Here is a 23,079-nt window from a genome sequence, read left to right as displayed (position 1 = left end):
GACAGCTGACTATGTGGCTTAGACCTTTTGGAGCTGATTTTCAAGAGAAATGTGGAAGGCGTTGAACTTTGGCTGAAGAGTGACTTGCAATGCTATAAGTACAGCTTGATGAACTATTGTGGCCAGAGTTGAAAGACCTGAATGCAGTAAGAACTACGGACTATGAGGTTTGGCCTATGAGGGTGAGAAAGAGCTTTGCGTGGACTGGGCTAGCAGTTTTTGTGAGGCTTGCTATTATACCTGTGTCCTGAGAAGTTGTGCAGGGTTGAGTCTGATGTCCCCCATAAACTTAGGTGTTCTGAATACTAGGTTCCCAGATGATGGAGGTTTAGGAATTAATGCCTCCTGAAGGCAGTGTATTATTGGAGGTGGGCTTATGAGTATTGTAGCCAGAGACTTGTTGATGGTTAGAATTATCAGACTTGGAGATAGGTCACTGACTACAGTTGTTGGACATGAAGTTACACAGTTTGATGTTTCCCCTGGTTGTTTTTAATCTTATATTGACTATTTCTTTGCTATGCCCAATGCCATATTTTGCAGTATGAGTATTTATTCTGTGTCATTATGGGTTTGGGGGGCAATTTTTGGTGATTATGACCCAGTTAAAAGATCTTGGACTATGGAGATACTGGAACATCACTGAGATTGACAAAAACTATGGGGACTCTTAAAGTTGGACTGATGCATTGCATCATGCATTGATATCAATTTATAGGGGCCAGGGGTGGAATGTGGTGGTTTAATTCAGGTGTCCCCCATAAGCTTAGGTATTCTGATTTGCTACGTTCCCAGCTGATGGAGATTTGGGAATTAATGCCTCCTGGAAGCAGTGTATTATTGGGGGTGGGCTTATTTGTGTTATATCCAGTTTCCCCATGCCAGTGTTTGCCACCCTTTCCTGTTGCTATGGGCCATCTTACGTTGGTCAGGGGATGATGTCCACCCTCTGCTCATGCCATCTTTTACACCTGCCATTGTGGAGCTTCCCTTTGAGCCTGTAGGCCAAAATAAGCCTCTTTTCCCACAAGCTTGGTTGGGTGATTTCTACCAGCAATGTGAACCATATGACAACAGATAGTAATCATTCAAAAATCAAACAACAAACATTGACAAGGATGTGGAGAAAGAGTAACTGTCATTCACTGTTGGTAAAAATATAAACTTGTACAACCGAGATGGAAATCAATATGCAGGTTCCTATGAAATATGAATATAGAACTACCAACAGACTGAGTTATTCCCCTACTGGGCATTAACCCTAAATATCCCCATGCTTCACTAGAGATATTTGCTCAACTATGTTAATAGCTGCTCATTTCATTATGATTAAGAACTGAAATTAACACAGGTGACCATCATGTGAGGAAAGGAAAACAAAGTTTGTGGTACATACATAATGGAATTCAACAAAGCATTAAGAAGAAAAATGATACAATGAAATCTCTTGGAAAACAGATGGAATTAGAACACATCATACTCAGCAAACACACAATCACAGAAAGACAAATGCCACATATTCTCACTTACATGTGGTTCCTAATGTGGAACAGCTTGAGATGTTTGATATCTTGGATAGGCAACTTGAGGCCCACCAATAGGGATGGAAGGGTTGGGGGAGGGGAAGGGGAGAGTGAGGAGAAATAAACACATAAATAAACCCTAAATAAACCCATACCACAGAAACCTTTCTTCCTGAAGGTACACTAAAAGATCAAACCCTCAACAGAAATGTAGGAAGAATGTCTGAAAAGAAGGGCCCTGGAAATGGTGGGATGAATACTAACCTTAAAAATACATTGACTCTGGCATTTATCACCCAGTACCAGTTATCAGTGATATCTACATTGAGCTGTTGGTTGGACAAGACTACAAGGTTCTCAGATTAAGACAGGCTTCTGTTAAAGCACTTGATTACCAAACGGAGATAAAAGTTAAAACTCTATTGCTGAATACAACACATACTACTACCAAACAGATAGAGGGAGACCCTATTGCCGAAAACATCATCTGATACTGCTAAACTATATAAAGACCCTATTGCTGTGCACCATATGCTACCAAAACAGAATGCAAAGAAACCTGGCTGGAATCCAGACAACAGCCAGTAACCAGACAGTTAGCTAATCTAGTGCTGGAAGGCACTGATTGAGCTACTGAGGGAAAGTGGACAACAATGGTGTGAAAAAGCATGGGTCTAAGCTACTCACAAGCAATGATTCTGACAAAAGTCCACACCTGTGCAATGGTACTGAAACAGCCTTGGTAAGTAACCAGTGAATTTCTGATTGGCTAAGTAATCTGCTCAGTGGAAAGGGGGCCTATATCACACTGGAAACCAATTTTGAATCCTATGAAGACAAAGATTATGCTCTCAAATGTCAAATTCCTGATAGTGTTTGGTTAAAATGAGGGATACAAACATTAAGATCTCCCTAACATGGTAGGGATGGGAAATTGTGGGTAGCTCAGTCAGTCTCAGTCAGAAGCAGCATATATTTCCACCCACTGAACAAGGCTTCCTATTCAATGAAAAGAAGTTGATTACCCATCACTTATGTGCCACTATGCACTGTTGGCTACATCTTGCACCTCGCACATTGCCCTTTATAACTATGGCAATAGTCTCACAGTGAGATGGCTTCAATTTGTTTTAACCTTATTTTTCAGTTCACTGGCACCACAGCCTGTGGTTTATTCAGCAGAAATATCTAAACAGCTAGTTTTGGTGGGTAACCAAGCACAGTGGAAATGGCCTGCATTGTTTAGTACATGATGCCCCTCTTGGAACAACCTATTTTTCTACTACTATGAGGAATCTGGGGGTAGATATTTACAGGAAGATTAAGGAAACTGTGTAAAGACTCCAAGGTGGGAAGTTCCATATTAAGTGTGAGCTAATAGTTTGTGCAAGGACTCCCATAAAGGAACTTGTTTGGTGTGCATAAAGTAGAGAACCTCTGAACAGGCTCCACAAGGGTATGTGTCTGGTGTATGTGAGGCAAAGAACCTGAACAAAGGTTCCTTAAGGGAATGTGCCTACTGTGTTTCAGGAACAGCCAGGATACAAGTGAGTCTGAGAAGAAAGGAGGTAATGGATAAGCTGAAGAATGCATGGTGGAAGACTGAAGGTTTAGACTTAAAATCATTTATAAGGATTAGAACTCACTATTATTGAACCTTGTTGACATTGGGACTACTTTCATAAGGAGCATTTTTTAATAATCATTGTACCTGTGGCATTGGACTATACTTATGAAATCTTATTAAAAACATTAATATCTGTTATGGACAGACTGTTCATTAGTGTGCCATATTCAAACTGTTATTTGTCAGAGTTGTGTCAGCCATACTTGTTTTTCTTAGTGCTTGTATAATTTTTGGAATGTGAAAACTTCTACCAATCTCCTGCTGTTTTCTTAAGTAAAGTCTCTCTTAGGTGACTGGGCAGAGCACAAAGCATACTTAGTATACTTTCTGGCTTTCCTTGCTACTGACCGGTCTGTGCCTTTTAGCCAGCTGCCTCGGTCATTCTCTGGTATGTACATTAAATAATCTGTTTCTGGTATGCTTCATGAGCATTGGAACACATGTGTATTGATGGCAAGTGGCTATATAAGATAGGCTGGGATGGCTGAGGAATCCACACCTATAGCCTGTGAACATAGAAGATATGCTTTCTGGTCTGTAGGTATCTATTGTTGGATTGCCAAGCCCACATCCTTTAAGGAATCACAAGTATCCCATTCAAAATGTGTATTAATTATATCATTATTGGTATTTTAAAGACAATGACCAATGTAAACTCATGTATAAACTTACTTCTTCCATGTATAAACTGGTAACATCTGCAAATAAAGGTACATTGACTTGTTTGCCTACTTGTATCCTTATTTTTTCTACTTCATTATTCTTATTTCTCTAGCTAAATTTTCCAGCAGTGTAATTAATAAGAACAGAGGAAGTATCACCCTTGACTTCTAATTTTATTGCAAATGATTTTAACTTATCCACTTGGAATGTGAGCTAACAGTATGTTATACATGGTCCCCAGTATTTGTGTGTGTGTGTGTGTGTGTGTGTGTGTGTGTGTGCGCGCACACATGCGTATGCGTGTGCGTGTGCATGTGTGTATGGTACGTATATCCCTTATGTTTCAGTCAACTGTATGCTGCTGGGATGAACTTTCTAAACAGGCACAGTTCATAGGAGGAACATAACTTATTTGAATCTTGCAGATAGAGAAGAAGTTCCATAATAGGTCCATGCAAAGAGAAAAGTGAAACCACTAGCATCAGAAGCAAGAATGCATAGGATCTACCCTGAATCTATTGAAGGACAGCCATTTAAACTACCACATTCTACCCCTGACATCCAATAGTTTTATAGCCATCTACAATGTAAATTGTATTCAGTTAAAATATAAATGTCCCTATAGTCTTACCAGGAAGCTCTAAGATTATTGTTTAGCTGTTAGTCCTGTAAAATCAAAACAAGTTAAATACTTTCAACATATAAAAACATAGAGTAAATGTTTCAAAGTGGCATAAGGCACAACAAGGAGAGGCTGGACCAATGTAAACTCAATAACCATCAAGGAAACATCAAATATCTACAGTTCAAGTCTGATATTATAAACAGTGACTGACATTCTATGAAATTGCCAGATCTTCACCTCAGGCTTTGCTGAATAGTGAGGGAAAATTCTGTCCTGACCCAAGAGTGCTCCATGGTAGTCCTTGCATAACCCTGGTATAACTAAAATACTATCAGGTCATGCAAACCATGATCTATCTTCTAGTGAATTCACCAACCTCTTCATTAGGGTCATCACACTTTGCCAATATGACATGCCTCAGCAGAAGCTCCTGGAAACAGGAACATGTTGACTACCCCCATATATTTTTCGTGGTTCATAACCTAATATGAGGTGTGTAGGACACAACCTTAATCTTAATGCATAAATGAAATAAATCATGACATCTAAGGATAGTTTCTTTTCAGATCTCTTTTCAAAACATTTTGTGACCCTACTATTTACTCTGTCTGGGTTAGAATAACCTCAGGCATTCTCTCAATTATTTTAATGTAAAGCAGGTGATCCATCTCCCTTGAGATTGTTAACGTGTTTAACAAGAGCAGCCTCAGCAACTAATTTCATTGTGAGTAATTATATATTTGGCTGAGGTTTTTCCACCTGCTCATGCCATCATTTTCCCGTTGTGTTGGTTTGACTCAGCTGTCCCACATAAGCTTAGGTGTTTTGAATGCTAGGTTCCCCAGTCAATGTCAATTGGAAATTAATGCGTCCTGGAAGCAGTGTATTGTCAGGGGTGGGCTCATGGGTGTTAAAGCCACCTTCCTTGTGGCAGTGTTTGGCACACTCTTATGTTCCAGTTGTCCAATTTATGTTTGCCAGGGGGTGATGTCCACCCTCTACTCATGCCATCATTTCCCCCTGCCATCATGGAGACTCCTCTCAAGCCTATAAGTTGAAATAAACCCTTTTCCCCCAAAACTGTTCTTGGTCTTTTTAAAATAGTAATGCAAACCTGAATGCAACACCTGCCATCATGGAGCTTCCCCTGGAGTCTGTAAACCAAAGTAACTTTCCCCTCACCCAGAGCTACTCTTGGTCAGGGGAATTCTGTCAGCAATGTGAATGTGACTACAACAGTAAAGTTAGTACTGAAAGTGGCATTGCTGCTAGACACCTGACTGTGTGGCTTTGGCCTTTAGGAGCTGATTTTCAAAAGGAATGTGGAATGACTTAAAATACTGGCCTAACAGATGCCTTGTCGTGCTGCCATGAATAGATACAGCTTGATGGACTACTCGGATAAGACTTTAATTACATGGATGCAATAAAGACCAGAAGCACGGTGTGGTGGTGCATGCCTTTAATTCCAGCACTTGGGAGGAAGAGTAGGAGGACTGTTGTGAAATTGAGGCCACCCTGAGACTCCATAGTGAATTCCAGGTCAGTCTGAGCTAGAGACCCTACCTCAAAAAAAAACAAACCTATGCCTGAATTGAGCTACACACAGTTTGAGGGGCTTGCTGCAATGCCCATGATATGATACTTAAGCAGGGTTGCTTTACATAGAAATGGACTTGTGTGAGCAGAGGGATTTGGCACAAAAAATGAAATCATTAGGCTGAAACTTCTGGTCTTTCAGTGGCAATTATAAGAGAGATTACAATCATTGAGATTCGGTTTGCCAGCCACACTGGGAAAGAGGAAGAATTGAGACTCAGTTGAAGGGGCCTGAATGCTCAAATATCCTGCTCTTCAAAGTCTGCTTTATCAGTCCCCTGATTAGCCAACTGCCACCCCACCTGGTATTGTGGAGTATGAGAAATGCAGTAAAGAGAGGGTCATTGAATTTGCAATGAAGTCTTTTGAAAACAGCCTTTGCCAGTGTGAAGCAGACTTGCTGGATGCCTGCATGAAGACCCAGTGGAGCTGTGAGCAAGGACCATGGATTGCAGTGGAAAACTACTGGAGATGTGTGGACCATGAGATGTTATGCTAAGGAGAGCTGCTAGCCATGGATGAACTTACAGGACTGTGAATAGTGTAGCTAAAGGGGCAGAATTAGAGCTTGAGACTTCTTGCTAAGGAGGATTATCGGGTTTGTCATGAATTAGAGTTGTTCAACCCTAGAGATAAAAAAGGTGGATATTCACCATGTTTAAAACTTGTGTGGGTTGAATTAACTTTTGCTATGCTAAATTCCATCTTTTTCAGTGTGAGTGCTTATACTGTAATCTATTTTGGGAGGTTTGTGTTTATTTTTCCTACTGCAGATCAGTTAAAACATCTTAAAAATTAAAAGACTATCGGCATGTTTGAACATCATTGGAATTGATAAAATTATGGGGATTTTAAAAGTTGGACTGAATGCACTGTATTTTATATCACATATGGTTATCAGTTCATGGGGCTATGGACGGAATATGGTGGTTTCATTCAGGTGTCCCACATAAACTTACCTGTTCTAAATGCTAGGTTCCCAGCAGAGATTTGAGAATTAGTGCCTCCTGGAAGCAGTGTAATCTTGGATGTGGGCTTATGGGTATTATAGCCTTGGTCAGGTAATTTAGGCCAGCCGTGCAAACCTGACTGCAACAGGCACATTGTTTCAAACTATCACACCTTATGAATCATACCTATAATTGTAGAATATAGCCATGCTGCTATCATAAGTGATATTTTGGATGTATTCTTGCATCTATTTGCAAGGAGTGTTTGAAACTTTTGCTTCTATGTTTAAGAGAATGGCCATTAAATGTTACTGTTTGTTATAGACATGTTTAAATTATTAGCAAAATCTCTTGTTTAAGACATTGGGAGGTTGGATATATCCATACCAAGTCTTGCCTTAAACTCGGAGATCATCAGTACAGCTAGACAATTGAAATACTCAGATCTGGGATTCTGTGTGTACTTTCTTCCTTTTTCTGGAATTACAAACATGGACAACCACAACCAATATTGCAAAATATCTCATATATATGTATGTATGTATGTATGTATGTATGTATCTATCTATCTACCTATACACACACACACACACACACACACACACACACACACACACACAATTTTCTTTTTTTATTTGTAAGAAGAAGAAGAAAGAATGAATACCTGGGCCTTTACCTGCTACAAACAACATGAACATGACACTCTCATTGTGTCTTAATGTAGGTACAGGAGAATTAAACATTGGTCACAGGGCTTTACAGGAAATGCATTAATCACTGAATAATTTTGCCAACTCCACAACTAGCATTTTTACATGGGTTAAGGGGATTCAGTCACTCTCTCATGCTTGCATGGTATGAACTTTACCCAAGTAACCATCTCCTAAGTCCATTAAAACATTTTTGATCATCATATATCAGATAATATTCTTACATCCATCACCTCTTATATCAATTACATACATTAAAATTGAATAACAACTGAGGATAGTGGCACAGGCTTTTTATTTTTATTTTTTGTTTTTATAACTTATTTATTTAAGAGTAACAGAGGGAGAAAGAGGCAGAGACAGAGAGACTGGGTGTGCCAGGGACTCAGGCCACTACAAATCAACTGCAGATGTGTATGCCCACTTGTGCATCTAGCTAATGTGGGTCCTGGGTAATTGTCATAGGGTTTCTTTAAATTGTGAGTTCTCTAATGCATAGTGAGCTGTGACTTGAAGTTGATAACTATCCTATAGTAGTATATTCATATGGATTCTAACCTGGTGTTCTATAATTTTAATAACATTTGACTTAGCAATAAAAGCTTTCACACATACATTATATTCATATAGCTTCTCACCTGTATGAATTCTCTAATTATTAAAAAGCTGTAACGTAGCAAGAAAAGTTTTCCCAAATTAAGTACTCATATGGCTTTAAACCTGTGTTAGTTCTCTAGTGCAGAGTGAGATATGTCTTGAAGATGAAACTATACAGAATAATTTAATACATTGATATGGACTCTTTGACATTTCCTAAGGTCTTACTCTGCAAAGAAAGCTCTTCTTCATTCATTACATTGATATAGCTTCTCAACTGTATTAATTCATTGATGAATGAATCATTAAGATCTGGGATGTGGAGAGAAAAGCTTTCTGACACTCCCCTACTGACATACCTTTTCACCTGTGTTGAATTCTCCTATGCCTATTAAGATATGACTTGCCAATAAAGGTGTTCACACCCTTACCACATTCATATGGCTTCTCACCTGTATGAGTTCTCTGATGCCTAGTAAGATTTGACTTGCAGATGAAGGCTTTCTCTCCAGTGAATCATTAGGCATGACTTGCAGATGAAAGTTTTCCCACATTCACTACATTCATCTGGCTTATCTGTGTGAGTTCTCTTATGCCCATTAACACACGACTTGGAGGTGAAGGCTTTGCAGCATTCAGTACATTCATATGGCTTTTCACCTGTGTGAGTTCTCTGTCACTTAATAAGCCATGACTGGGAGATGAAAGCTTTTCCACTTTCAGTATTCATATGATTTTTCACCTCTATGAGTTCTCTGATGCCTAATAAGATTTGACTTGCAGATGAAAGCTTTCTTGCATTTACAACATTCATATGGCTTTTCATTTGTGTGAGTTCTCAAATGCATAATAAGACATGACTTGGTGATGAAACCTTGCCCACACTCAGTACATTTATATGGCATTTTGCCTGTGTGAATTCTCTAATGCCTATTATGATGTGACTTGTGGTTGAAGGTTTTCCCTCATTAAGTACATTCATATGGCTTTCTCACCTGTGTGATTTCTCCAATGCTTCTTAAGATCTGACTTGGAGATGAAAGTTTCACCACATTCAAATGGCTTTTCACATTTGTGAGTTCTCTGATTTTTAGTGAGCTTTGGATTGTGGATGAAGGATTTCCCACAGGCAGTACATTTTTATGTATTTTCACATGTATGAGTTCTCTGATGCCTTCTAAGACAAGACTTGGTGATAAAGGCTTTCCCACATTCAGTGCATTCGTGGCTTTTCACCTGTGAGTTCTCTGATGTGTCATAAAACATGACTGGGAGAAAAAAGTTTTCTCACATATGGCCTGTCACCTGTGTGAGTTCTCTGGTGGTTAGTGAGATGTGACTTCTGGGTGAAGGCTTTACAACATTCAGTACATTCATATGGCTTTTCACCAGTGTGAGATCTCTGATGCCTATTAAGATGTGATTTGAAGTTGAAGGCTTTCCCACATTTAGTACATTCATATGGCTTCTCCCCTGTGTGAGTTCTCTTATGCAATTTAAGATATGACTTGGTGGTGAAGGCTCTACCACATTCAGTACAATCATATGGCCTTTCACCTGTATGAGTTCTCTGATGCCTAATGAGATATGACTTGTGGATGAAAGTTTTCTCACATTTGGTACATTTATATGCCCTTTCGCCTCTGTGAGTTCTTTGATGAGTAATAAGATGTGACTTACAGATGAAGGTTTTCTCACATTGAGCACATTCATATGGCTTTTCACCTGTGTGAACTGTGTGATGCATAATAAGACATGACTTGGAGAACAAGGCTTTCCCACATACAGTACATTCATATGACTTTTCACCTGTGTGAGTTCTCTGATGCACACTAAAACCTGACTTGGAGATGAAGGCTTTCCCACAAACAGTACATTCATATGGCTTCTCACCTGTATGAGTTCTCCAATGAGTCATTAGGTGTGTCCTGGACATGAAGGATCTCTCACATTTAGTACATTCATATGACCTCTCACCTATGTGAGTTCTCTGATGCTTAATAAGATATGACTTGAAGTTGAATACTTTCCCACATTCAGTACATTCATATGCTTTCTCCCCTGTATGAATTCTAAAGTGAGTAATTAATTTTGACTTGTAGAGGAAGGATTTCCCACATTTAAAACATTCATATGGCTTCTCACCTGCATGTGTTTGCTGATGATCTGTGAGATATGACTTGGAGAAGAAAGCTTTCCGACACTCAGTACATTCATATGGCTTTTTACCTGTATGAGTTCTCTTATGCCTATTAAGTTTTGAACGGGAGATGAAAGCTTTCCCACACTCAGTACATTCATATGGCTTCTCACCTGTGTGAGTTTTCTGATGCGTCATAAGGCATGACTTGGAGATGAAAGCTTTTCTACATTCCAAACATTCATATGGCGTTTCACATGTGTGTGTTTGATGATGCACAGTAAGCTGTGACTTGGTGATGTAAGCTTTTCCACATTCATAAGGCTTCTCACCTGTATGAGTTCTCTGATACTTATTAGGATCTGAGTTCAGAACAGAGGCTTTCCCACATTTGCTACATTTATAGGGCTTATAACCAGTGTGAGTTTGATAATGAACAGTGAGAAGTGACTGGGTGAGGAAAGCTTTTCCATATACATTACAGTCATAAGTTTTCTCCCCTGCTTGAGTTCTCTGATGCTTAGTCAAGTGAGACTTGGAGATAAAGCCTGTCTTCCATTCATATACCTTGTCACCTGTGTTTGTTCCATGATAATACATCTTATGTAACTTCTGGTAAATGGTATTCTGGCATTGTTTAAAATGATCAGACTTTGTCCAGTACATTTTCTGTGGACTTGTTACTTCTGAGAAATAAAAACAAACATTACATTCAAAATACTAAAAATAAATTGCCTCACAAGGGCTTCATAGTATTTGGTACAGTATTATAATTTACAAAAACATCACTCAAAATAATTCTAATACTACTACTTTTCAATTCACTTCTTTAATATTATCTACAAAGAGTTCCTTGATTTAGGGCATATCATACAAAACAAAGTGCAAACGCAATAAATACTTTCCTATTTAGCAGAACTTAATAGAGACATCTAAGTGAGATGAACTTTATTTTTTTGAGGTAGAGGTTCACTCCAGCTCAAGCTGACCTGTAATTCACTAGGTAGTCTCAAGGTAGTCCCAAACTCACAGTGATCCTCCTACCTCTGCCTCCCAAGTGCTGGGATCAAAGGCATGCACCACCATGTCCAGTAAGACTTTTTTGGTGTTTGGTTTTCTTGATTCCTCAATAAGTTCTGGTTTAGTTTATTGTGAAGACAGTAATTCTTTTGGCTTTAGTTTATTTAACAATTTAACTTTCAGTGAAATAACTTATTTGATATTTACCACTGGAAGTTACTTGCCTAAGTGTTTACACATCATTTTAGCACACGTTGACTGTAAATTTTCGTTACAGATATTTGGTTTATTTACAACAACTACTTCCAAATTCTACAATAATATTGTTCTACAAAAACCTAGGGCAGGTTATGTTTTTGTTTCTAATCTGGCAACTACCACCTTTCTCTACGGTACTTATTCAAAATAGGTTTTTTTTTTTTTCTTCTTATATGTTTATATGTGAATGTTTATCAGTTTGGAAATGTGTGTTACAAAATGCATGCTTTGTGATAACAAGTCAAGATTGGGTGACATTCATTGTCTTTACCTTTGTTTAACAATGCCTCCTGGTGTAAAAGACTGTATCTGCAAAAATTCTGCCCTATGAGGATTCTCAGTGTTCTGTTTTATTGTGAGGATCTGAACTCATGCTTAGGTAAAAAGCATATTAACCCACGGAGATTCCCCCCAATGTTGGATTTCATTATGTCTGTGGATATGATATTTTTATATTTTTAAGTAGTAATATGCAATTATAATCACAGATGAACATTGTTTCAATCATTAGTGTTCTGAATGAAGGAGAAAAGGAGAAGGAAAATGACTCAAAAAATCTGCATGAGAAAGAACAAAAACAAAAGACATTAGAATATGAAAAATAATAATAGTAAAATAAAGATGAACATATGAATATGAAAAGCATGACACTATCAGTAACATGAAAACAAAGCTATAAATGCAGAAAAAACAATTGAGAAATAAGGAGAAAAAACAAATTGAAGAACACCTGTATTCTTTTTGTTTATTTGAGAGTAACAGACAAAGAGAAAGAGAAAGGTTGGAGAGAATGGGCATGCCATGGCCGCCAGCCACTACAAATGAACTCCAGATATGTGAGCTACCTCATGCATCAGGCTAAGATGGGTCCTGGGGAATCAAGCCTTGAACCGAGGTCCTTAGGCTTCACAGGAAAGCGCTTAACTGTAAGCCATGTCTCCAGCCCACACCTGCATTCTTTGTACAAGTGATTGTTGGCAGAAGTAAAGCTGCTTCACCTATAGATTGATATAGTAATTCTATGCTCCCTGCTGATGTTGGTATTGTATATGCTTTGATGGATGGACTCATAAGTAAGATCAATGGCAGTTCTGCAGGCAAATGAAATTCTGTTTTTATAGACAAAGCCACTAGACAACCTCGAGACTGACGTAACAGGAAGAGTCCTACATTTATTCCACATACAGGCAAAAATACAAGGGCTCTACCTTGTCTATCAGACAGTGAAAAATGAGAACCAACTACTTTTAGTTCAATTCAGGGATTTAAGTACCCAAGCAAGAATCACATACATGTGGTAAGGGGAAGGTTCCACCCATATAATTGACCCAGTTTTATAATTTTCAGTCATTTCACAAATAAACATGAGACTATTATATAAGAATATCTAAAGGCAAACAGCATAATCAATATAGGCTTAACATTCTCTATACTTTGAACATCAGTAAGCAATATGGTTGACTCTCCACCATGAAGAGTGAGAACAGCAAGACTTCCCTCCTTGGACACTCTAATGTAAACCATGTTCAGCAATTCTCCAATTGGTCATGTCAGATTGAATATTTCTTCTTGTATCCATCTCCCACAAATAAATATTTAATGTATAAAGATGCCCTGGACTACCCAAGTTTTCAGGATAAAAAAATTTAAAATGGTTAATTGTAGCATTTCTCTGATGTGAGTCTGCTGTTACAGATTAAGTGACAACCATACTGATCTGTATCTCTAGAATTAACACTTGCGAGAGACACATACTTCTAGTAACACTACAGATACCACTTTTGACATAAGAGCTCTTTGTACAGTCTGGCCTGATGTTGTACATGTGGTTTTACATTTTAATTTCATATAGAACATGAGAATGGATGATTTCTTACTTTTATATGTACTGTCATTTACATTTTCTTTCCTCAATGTCCCAAATGCTTATTTATAAATCTCTGAAACACTTCCTATATTTCAAGAATCTAATATAATTTTGTCATGTTCATTCTCAGGCACATTGCACAGACGTGTTCTCGTTTCTTGTCATGGAATCTCTGATGCTGCCTTTTCACAGTTACACCTAAATTTCACAGGTAATTATGAATATATTTATGCTAAATACTTTCTTTTGGTCAACACTGTAACCACTGTTATAGAATTGTATACTTGAATAAATATTTTTCTTCCTTAAGGTGTTTCTTCTAATGATTTTGTTGCAGCAGTGAAAAGTGACTAGTGTCATTATTGTACTGAAACATATAGAAGATGGTCAGGTGACAATGTAGTACAACATCTAACACATTTTCCCAGATAACCTATACAAGGAATTAATTTTTGGAACAAATTAGAAAACATGATTCAATATCAGAAAAAGAGTAGAATTTTCTCCATGTCATAAAAGATGAGTCACAGTAATACATTTATCATGACAATTCCTGGTGGGTTCCTATCTCACTGACCTATGCTACACATTATGCATTTACTTGCCTGGACGCCTTTGACTTGTGACTTCTAAGACACTACATGGTGCAAATCCATGCTCCAGCTTGAAGATCAAATCTGGCTTGGTCATACAGTTCCCTGTCATTGGGAAATATTGTATAAATTGTGTCACTACTATGTTATATTAAGTGGACTTCTGTAACATAACAGCTGTAGTTCTATAACTGATCCCTGTTAGGTTAACTGCAACGTTAACCTAATACACACATACATACACACACATACATATATATAGATAGATAGATAAATATAGATATAGATATAGAGATATAGATATCTTAGGATACAGTGAGATCCAGCCTCCAAATAAAAAGAAAACTTTAACAATGGTGGTATGAAGGTAATTGTAGAGTATCATATGAAACGATATATAGCTATGTCCTGCATTATCAATTGACTGTCATAATCTTAAATCAAAGCAGCTCCACTGACCTTCTGGAGATTTTCAACAGTCTTATCAATGAAATCAAGAATGCTGCAATACTTACATAAGTCTATCGTAATGGAAATAGACAATCAACACTTAACAACCAGAAATAAATGCTATAAATTTCTCACTTGATATTCCAATTGGAAATGTGTAGATAAGCAATAAAAAACATATTATGGTTTTGATTTTTTGGCAGTGAAAATGTGTATCATAGAAGCATTTGCTTTCTAAGTAACCCAATAAGCTCACTCAGAAAGGGGAATTTATAATTTTTCCTTTGGGCTATCACATCTCCCCATGATTACACCGAATTAGATGTGATTTTAGTCCCCCCCAAATTTCATGGGATATAAATGAAATATGACAAACTGAAACAAAAATCTTGCATGTTCACATTATACTTACAAGTCCAGTTTTACATAATACAGGTAGAAAATATAACAAGTAATTAAAATGTGGAAAATGAGTACAAGAAAAGGGATAGAACGAGCATAGTTAGAATTAACTGGATGTATTTGGAAGAAAGTATTTCTAATGTTGTAAAGCATAGAAGCTAGTATACTTCTAGCAACACTTAAATTAGCATTTCAAAATAGCTACTAGAATTTTTGGGTGTTCACCATGCAACTAATGCTGATCTGACAGACTGTTGTCATTATATATGCGTACACTGTAAAGCCACTTTGTTTTATAAAACATGTTCCATTAAGTATGTTACTTTAAGAGTACAATAACAAAACAATACTAAATGTTAGTAATAATGACTATACTTATCAACCAAAAAGAAAGGATTTGCTACTCAGAAACTCATGGGAGTTTAGCTCACCCAAGAACATCAAGCTGCTGTAGTTCTCCAGCATCACATCTCTGTAGAGGTTTCGCTGAACAACATCCAGGTGCTGCCACTCTTGCCAGGTGAAGTCCACAGCTATGTCTTCAAATGACACCAACTCCTATAATGAGATATTTCTCTTCAACCCAAGACTACAAACGAGGGACTAGTAAACTGGGATTCATGCTTCTATGTGTACCTTGGTAGGGACTTATTCAATAACCACAAAGTTTATGTGCTGTGCCATGGAAGAAAAGACTCAAGACTAATAACATTCCTGATTATTGCTGTAGTGACTCAACGAAATAAAAGTTTTGTTTTGTTTTGTTTTGTTTTGGTTTGTTTTTGTTTTCTTGTGGTAGGGTTTCATGGCGGCCCAGATAGATGTGGAATTCACTATGTAGTATTAGGGTTGCCTAGAACTCACTCTTTCCTCAGCCTACCAAGTGCTGGGATTAAAGGCTTGTGCCACCATACCTGACTTAAGATTATTAATATTTTTAATGAAAGTGAAATGGAATGGAAAGGCGTGTATATTAGGGCTTGTATCATAACAACATGGTACACTGCCTGCCCAGAAGACACAAGGCCATGGGTTCAATTCCTAATACTAGTAGTGTAATAGTTCTCAATAAAGTTGTGGATTTTGACTCCATTTGGTGTCTGGTTACCAATGCTCGGGTAATAATGAATATGGCAAACCTAAAAGGATTCTGTACAAATAATAACCAAATATTATTACAAGATCAAATATATTATAAACAATAAACTCAAGCTGTTGACCAACAATCTACCATGTTGCATCAGTCAATTTCACTGCAGTTTCTGTAGGAATCCACACAAGCATATTGCACTGTGCATGCCACTATGCCATGCAACTCCAATCCAATGAACACACACACTCTGAAACATCATGGCTCAAATGTATGTTACAAATAGTGTTAATAATGTAGGGCTTTTTCTCTTCTCTTGAACCCTAATGGTTTACTAACAGATAAATGGTATTTAAATCCTATTTCTTGTCTAGCTCATAATTTGCATGTAAAAATACAGTTTAAGCACAAGTACTTTAGGGATAGATATTGTTGTACAAAGAAGCAATGCATTGTTATTAGAAAAATTCAGTGCCAGGGTAGGTTGACTTTCACTGACTGTTAGTCATAAAATCCACTGACGTGACAGAATACTTCAAGCGTTGCCAAGACCCTTAGTTATCCTTCAGAACCAAATGGTAAGACTATCTTGCAAAGACTCCACATGCGTGAGATGCAGTGCTCTGGGAAATCAAGCTGCAGCAAAGATGGAAGCCTCCTCCCAGTTAGCTGGCTATCAATGTTCTGGGAAGAGCTATGTAACCTGTTGGGATAGAAAAGTAATCAATGGTGTTAGCCTGTGGTGAGCCATGCAAGTTTTATTGATACTCAACCAGGTCAAATGTATCAATTGGTACAATAGTGCTATGTCAATTATGGGGCACATCAAATGCTCAGTGATTAGACTTGAGGCATACTCCATAAGAGGGAATTTCTTCCTGGTACTGAATACTTAATCAAAAGGCACTATCTGGGGAGGTGTTGCTGTTGCTTTCACATTGCTGGCAGAAAACAGCCAACCAAGAGCAGCTTCTAGGGAAAAGGGGGTTTATTTTGACTTACACACTTGAAGTGAAGCTCTAAACTGGCAGGGAAAATAATGTAATCAGTAGAGGGTGGACATCACCTCCTGGACAACATCACATGCAAATCAATATCAGGAGGGTCTGCCAAACACTGGCAAGGAAAAGATGGCTATAACAATACAGTGCATCTAGGAGGCTTCAATTGCCAATTGCCAGCAGCTGGGGACACAAGCATTCAGAACACCTAAGTTTATAGAAGACAGCTGGATCATAACACCACAACAAGCCATAAGTTTTAGAGAACTACTTGTCTTATACTGTTAATTTGATATATTATTTTCACCAATCTGCCCTCTAAATATGTTCATGCCTCCTTTTTCTTATGACAGTTACCACTGGGTATGTTCAACACACAAGAGTAGACAGTAGAATACTCAGTACTAAATGAGACATCACTATCACTTACTCCAATGTTTAGGAACCATTGTGGAAGAGGTGGGTTAAGAATTGTCAGAGCTAAGCATGGTGGTGCATGCCTTTAATCCCCAAACTAGAGAGGCAAATGTAGGAGGATCACCAGCAGTTTCAGGGCATGCTGAGAATACATCGTGAATTTCAGGCTATCTGAGACTAGAGTGAGACCCTACATCTAAATTCCACACACAAAAAAAGGAATTCAGAGTGTTTGATGCTATCTGCACAAAACCTGCAAAATAAGTGCAAAATAAATGAAATTAAAATAGAAGAGAGACTAATTGGAAAGAAGGGACTCAATGTACATTGGATGTTAGAGGAAGAAAATAGAGGGTGGTGGGATAGGATTTTTATCAAGGTACACTGGATATATTTAGGGCTGTTACAAATAAAGAAGTTTTTGAAGTTTCCTCATTATTACTCAGCATTTAAATATGAAACTGTTATCTAGCTCTATAGTGTGGCTAGATAATGAAAGTCATCTACTAGTATACAATTGTTACTTTAATCAATAACCAGTAATAGTATACTTTAATCAATGAAAACTCAGATAATTCCAGGTCATACACACTAGGCAATTTTTTGAACCATCCTTCTAACAACAATCTCAAAAAACTCTTGCCAAAACCAAAAAAAAAAAAAAGCCAGGCATGGTGGCACATGCCTTTAATCCCAGCACTCGGGAGGCAGAGGTAGGAGGATCGCCGTGAGTTCGAGGCCACCCTGAGACTACATAGTGAATTCCAGGTCAGCCTGAGCCAGAGTGAGACCCTGCCTCAAAACACCAAAAAAAAAAAAAAAAAACCCAAAAAAAAACCTTTTGCCAATTGGGCAATCTGCATTATTCATCCTAGAATCTCTGTACAATTACTAACTCCAACTCTGACGTGTGTAACCACTGAAAAAGTTCATGGTATTCCAGTGCTGCCTATAGCTGTGCTGCTCACACTCTGGGGAAGAACCTATCCCAAAGCATTGGTTTTCCTTGCCAATACTCTTACAATATGGGATATCAATAAAATACTGGGGCTTCTAATGCAGCTAATTGTTTATCTATGCCATGGCCCCAAAGGTCTACATTTAGGGACTATGTCTGTGCTACACATTACTTAGGGGCCATGTTGAAGAAAATGCAGCAATTCTAATGATGATTTCATTCCTGCAGTTGATATGCTTTATACTACTGGGTGGGCTATGAAATTGGTAAATTTGTGGGGAATAAAGATGAATTTGAACAGCAAGACACTCCTTAAGTATTCAGGCACCCTGACTTTAAAGAGACAACAGTCTTTCTGATGTCCCAATGCAGAGCACCTGGCTCATTCCCAATGGTTTGTTAAGCAATTCTCAAGGAACTACAGCTGAATAGGAACTGTCTCTAGCATGAAATGATTATATATTTCTGTGCCACCTCCATCTACTCACAGCTATCTTTTTCTAAATACAACCCCACACAAGTTTTTAAGACACAGGAAAACTTAAATAAGACTTCCACATAAATTTCTTCTACTCCAGCCCAGAAAAATCTCTTAATTTTTATCATAAACCAAACCTCAGAGTCCATAGATCTTACTGCATTCAGATCTCTAAACTCTGACCAGAATAGTCCATCAAACATTGTTGCACACACTACATGGCTTCTTTTGGGCCAATATTACAAATTCCTTCTGCAAATAAGTTCCAAAAGACCCAAAGCCATGTTTCTTAGAGCAGAAACTTGCCTACACCTGTGGGTACCTGGATCGTCCAGGCAACCATGAGAGCAGGGTCTTGAGACCAGCCATGTGTGCAATGAAAGAACCACTTTTGGGAGGCAGTCTCAGTGAACAGCTTGCTTGACTGATAGGGAAATGGGTTTATAAGTAGTTGAGAGTGGGAAGAGGGTCCTACAGGGATGGTGGACTAAAAAGTTGCTAGCCTATTCCTATGGACATTCATTCCTGCACGTAGGGAGTCAGGTGATCTACATAGTGGCAAAAAAAAAAAAGGATCACTGGGGGATGGGATTTGTGAAGGGTACTGGCTGATAGGGAGTATCCTAGACAACTGGCCAAAGGTCAGAGGGCTATGAACAAAGCCTAATTTCAGGTGTGATGGGCTTGGAGAGGGAGTGGCGTCCTGTAGCCGGGGGAATCTTAGCTATGCCTGGCATCTCAGGGCATTTCCTGAAGGCTCCAACCAGTGCCTGCCAGTGGCCAACAACTCCCCCTTTGTTTTTATAATGGAGCAGTGTCATTCTGACTGAGTTATTTATAACTAACCATAGGTCCAGATAGAGTTAGGTGGTGGACAAGGACCTAATTAGTAGCAACCTTAGAAATTTTAGTCATTTGTTATATTAGAAATTTGTGGAGACAGGGGGCTACAAGCAATAGGGTTTCTATAGCAAGAAGGGAGCTAATGAGGGAGATAAGCCAAGTTACTAAAGGGTTTTTGAACCAGGTGATAGGGTGCTCAGGGTTGTAGTGGTCCAGCAGCTACTTTTAGAGTTTTTTGGAACTTTTAACATTTTTTTAATAACATTTGATTCATTAACAAAAAAAAAAACATTATTTTCAGACCACACATGTTCCCCAATATTCAACAGTAAAGAAGTCTAAGGGTAAACAGTTTTGAATTACGACAACCACAAAAGAATTCAATTGTCTCTGGAGAGATTAGAGGCTGTTGGTCAACAGAGGCATGTAGAGACAGAGGCCCACCAGCTGAGTTTTTAGGCTGTTTCTTCTTCCTCATAGAGATACGCCTGTGAAGCAATCAAGACTGGGGAACAATAAGTGGGAGAGGAAACATTTATGCATGGGGTGGTTTCCCCTTTGCACCAAGAGAATGGGTCTCTTGACACAAGTGATCCTGGTTATCGAAATATCAGCTCCTTTCAGCTTTGGACTGGACAAGCAGACAGGCACATCTTGACTGACATCATAGAGAGTGAGGCCTGTCCTTTACAGAGCCAGGGACATGGTACTCATGATGGAAAAACAATTCTTTAGAATTGGGCAAAAGATAAGAAAAACATTCCCACTCTTTTTACCTCCAAGGCCCAGTCACTCCAACTCTACCCCCCCCTTTATTTCACCCTCTTTTGAGAAGACACTCTCAATGCTACTGGGGGACAAGGGAGGAAGATCATTTACTACTTCCTGCTGAATGGGGCATGAAATTTTGGCAGTTAGATTCTCTCCCACAGAGGGGAACTATTCTAATGGACCCTGGAAGTGCACTGATGGAGTGCAGGAAGATAGTCTTGGAAGAGAACATTGGGGAGGAAGAATAAAAGTAAGGAGTTTATGAGAAATATGCAATAGCAAATTAGTCCTTCTTGTGGTTCAGGGAACCCAGGTAGATGGAATTGGATTGTCTCAGGGCCATCTGAGCATGAGCTGGCTGAGATTTAATTCCAGAAATTTTCATTGAATGGCACAATAGCATTTAACATGGCCTTAATCTGTTTCCAAATGGTTTGTAAAAGAGATGAGATATTATCCGAGTTATCAGAAGCATACAAACAACATTTAATCTTAACAATAGAGAGCCATTGGGTGTCATTAAAGGCTGTACAAATATATTGTGGCTTCAGAACTTACTTAAATATTCTAGATTTGAAAATAACCCTTTGGGGCTGAAGAGGTGGCTTAGTGTTAATTGCTTGCATGTGAAGCCTAAGGACCCTGGTTTGAGGTTCAATTCTCCAGGACCCATGTTAGCCAGATGCACAAAGGGGTGCATGCATCTGGAGTTTGTTTGCAGTGGCTAGAGGCCGTGGCGCGCCCATTCTCTCCCTCTCTCTTCCTCCCTCCCTCTCTCTCTCTCTCTCTTCCTCTGTCACTCTCAAATAAATAAATTTAAAAAAAAAGAAAATCCCTTTGATGTCTATTGCTGTGTTTCATTATTACAGAAGTACAACTATTAGAGATGGGGAAAAAATGTCTTAAGGTCTTGTTTGTTTCCCCTCTTGGGAAGCTCCTGTTGTATTACTTAATAGGTCATTTGCATATTTAGGTATTTTTTTTATCTTTGGCTATACATTTCTTTTTGAGTATTTAAGACAAAGCAGTTAGCCAAAATTTAATTAAGGATTAATTTTGGAGGTCACTGATGGCTCTTCAAAGTCCACTTTAGAGACCCATAAGTAGCCCTGTAAGTTACCGGTGTTTTCTCTCCATTAGGATGAGTCAGGGATGTGTTGACCAAGTAGTTTTCCTTTCTCTTTGGAAGTCAGAAGGACTGATTGGACCCCAACTGTGACTCTCATGTACACCAATTTTTGCTTGTGTCTCCATATTCTCCTTGCTCAGGAAGACAGGTGACATGGGGGGGGGGGGGAGGACAGTGTAGAAGTGTCCCATCATCTCCTGTGGCCTCATAACCTGGAAGCACAGGCCAAAATATTGGCCCTTTTTTGCTCCAATGATTCCAATCGGCTTTGGCTTCTACATAGGTGATTAACACACTTAGAAAGGAAGTTACACCAGCCTGGATGTATGTACATATAGAGCACATTTGATTAATGAAATAAATTTACTTAAAGAATGGCACAAGAGCTTCTTAAAATCATTGTGTCTGACCTTTTAAAATTTTGTTGTTCTGTGACAGCACAAACCATACAACAGAGGTACAGATAATAGTTACATCTTATACTTAAATACCTAACAGTTTTAAATACAGAAAAACCTGGTAACAATCTTGAAAATAATACCAATTAATTTAAAAAACAAACCAATTAATTTAACCTATAACATGTCAGAAAAGGACTAGTAAGACAATATAAACTCTTAGCACCTGTGTTTGAAAATTGATTAATTTAGATACCTGTGTGGTTACCAAATACCCAGAGAACATTGGAAACAGAACCAAAGGGCTTGTATTTATTTTCAGATAAGGACCACTGTTTGAGCATGAGGTTGTACCCTACAGTAGTAAATGTATCTTAAGAGTTAATTTTGTTATAAGTACTGGAAATAAGATGCCAAAAATGAAACAGTTACTTTACATACCATAGAGCAGAATCTGGTCCTTTGTGAGCCAAAACACCCAGCTAAATTCTAGGACAACGCTAAACAAATCTCCTTTAAATGAACAATTATCATTTGACAACTAATGAATTTAGCTTTATCTTAATAGCCATTGATTTTATGTACCATAGAAATTTTTATTAACATAAAGAAATTTTATGTTTTCCCTATGTCTTAAATTTGGTAAAGCTTAAGCATTTTACACATTTTGGTCTGAAAATTAGCTTTTTGTTCCTTGAAAGTTTGTAAACAGTTGAAAATTCTTTAACTTTAGGCATGGTGTTTAGGCTTAGACTAAAAATTCTTTCCTGCATTCGCACATCTTTATCCATACACTTTAACATTCTGATCTAAGTACCACCTAGTCTAGCTTTGCAAAGGGGAAAGAAGGGAGGGGGGGCCCTAGGAAAACCAGGGTCCAGTAGGAAGGGATGGGGACACTGGGACAGTCAGAAGCCATTGTGAAAGTAGGGGGCTAACAGACCACCAGGGGCTGCTGGGATGGGAGGGG

At 38.4% G+C, this 23,079-nt stretch overlaps 2 protein-coding genes across 2 annotated transcripts in view; one reads left to right on the top strand and one right to left on the bottom strand.

Annotated features, from left to right (window-relative positions):
- Positions 1-9,549: 9,549 nt before the first annotated feature.
- LOC123457521 (zinc finger protein 182-like) lies at positions 9,550-10,632 on the bottom strand. Its single transcript, XM_045141403.1, has 2 exons — positions 10,104-10,632; positions 9,550-10,019 (listed from the first exon to the last, which is right to left on the bottom strand). The coding sequence occupies exons 1-2, from the start codon at positions 10,630-10,632 to the stop codon at positions 9,550-9,552; spliced, it is 999 nt and encodes a 332-aa protein (XP_044997338.1).
- Positions 10,633-16,019: 5,387 nt separating this feature from the next.
- LOC123457520 (WD repeat-containing protein 82-like) overlaps positions 16,020-23,079 on the top strand; it is a 31,831-nt gene continuing 24,771 nt past the window's right edge. Inside the window, exon 1 of the mRNA XM_045141402.1 lies at positions 16,020-16,142. Within this exon, the coding sequence (XP_044997337.1) occupies positions 16,020-16,142 (123 nt within the window). The remainder of the gene's footprint in view (positions 16,143-23,079) is intronic.

The sequence above is a fragment of the Jaculus jaculus genome, unplaced genomic scaffold (genome assembly GCF_020740685.1).
Source record: "Jaculus jaculus isolate mJacJac1 unplaced genomic scaffold, mJacJac1.mat.Y.cur u25, whole genome shotgun sequence".
Classification (NCBI taxonomy): Eukaryota; Metazoa; Chordata; class Mammalia; order Rodentia; family Dipodidae; genus Jaculus; species Jaculus jaculus.
The sequence above is the reverse complement of the archived record's forward strand: the minus strand, read 5'-3'. Positions and strand labels throughout refer to the sequence as shown.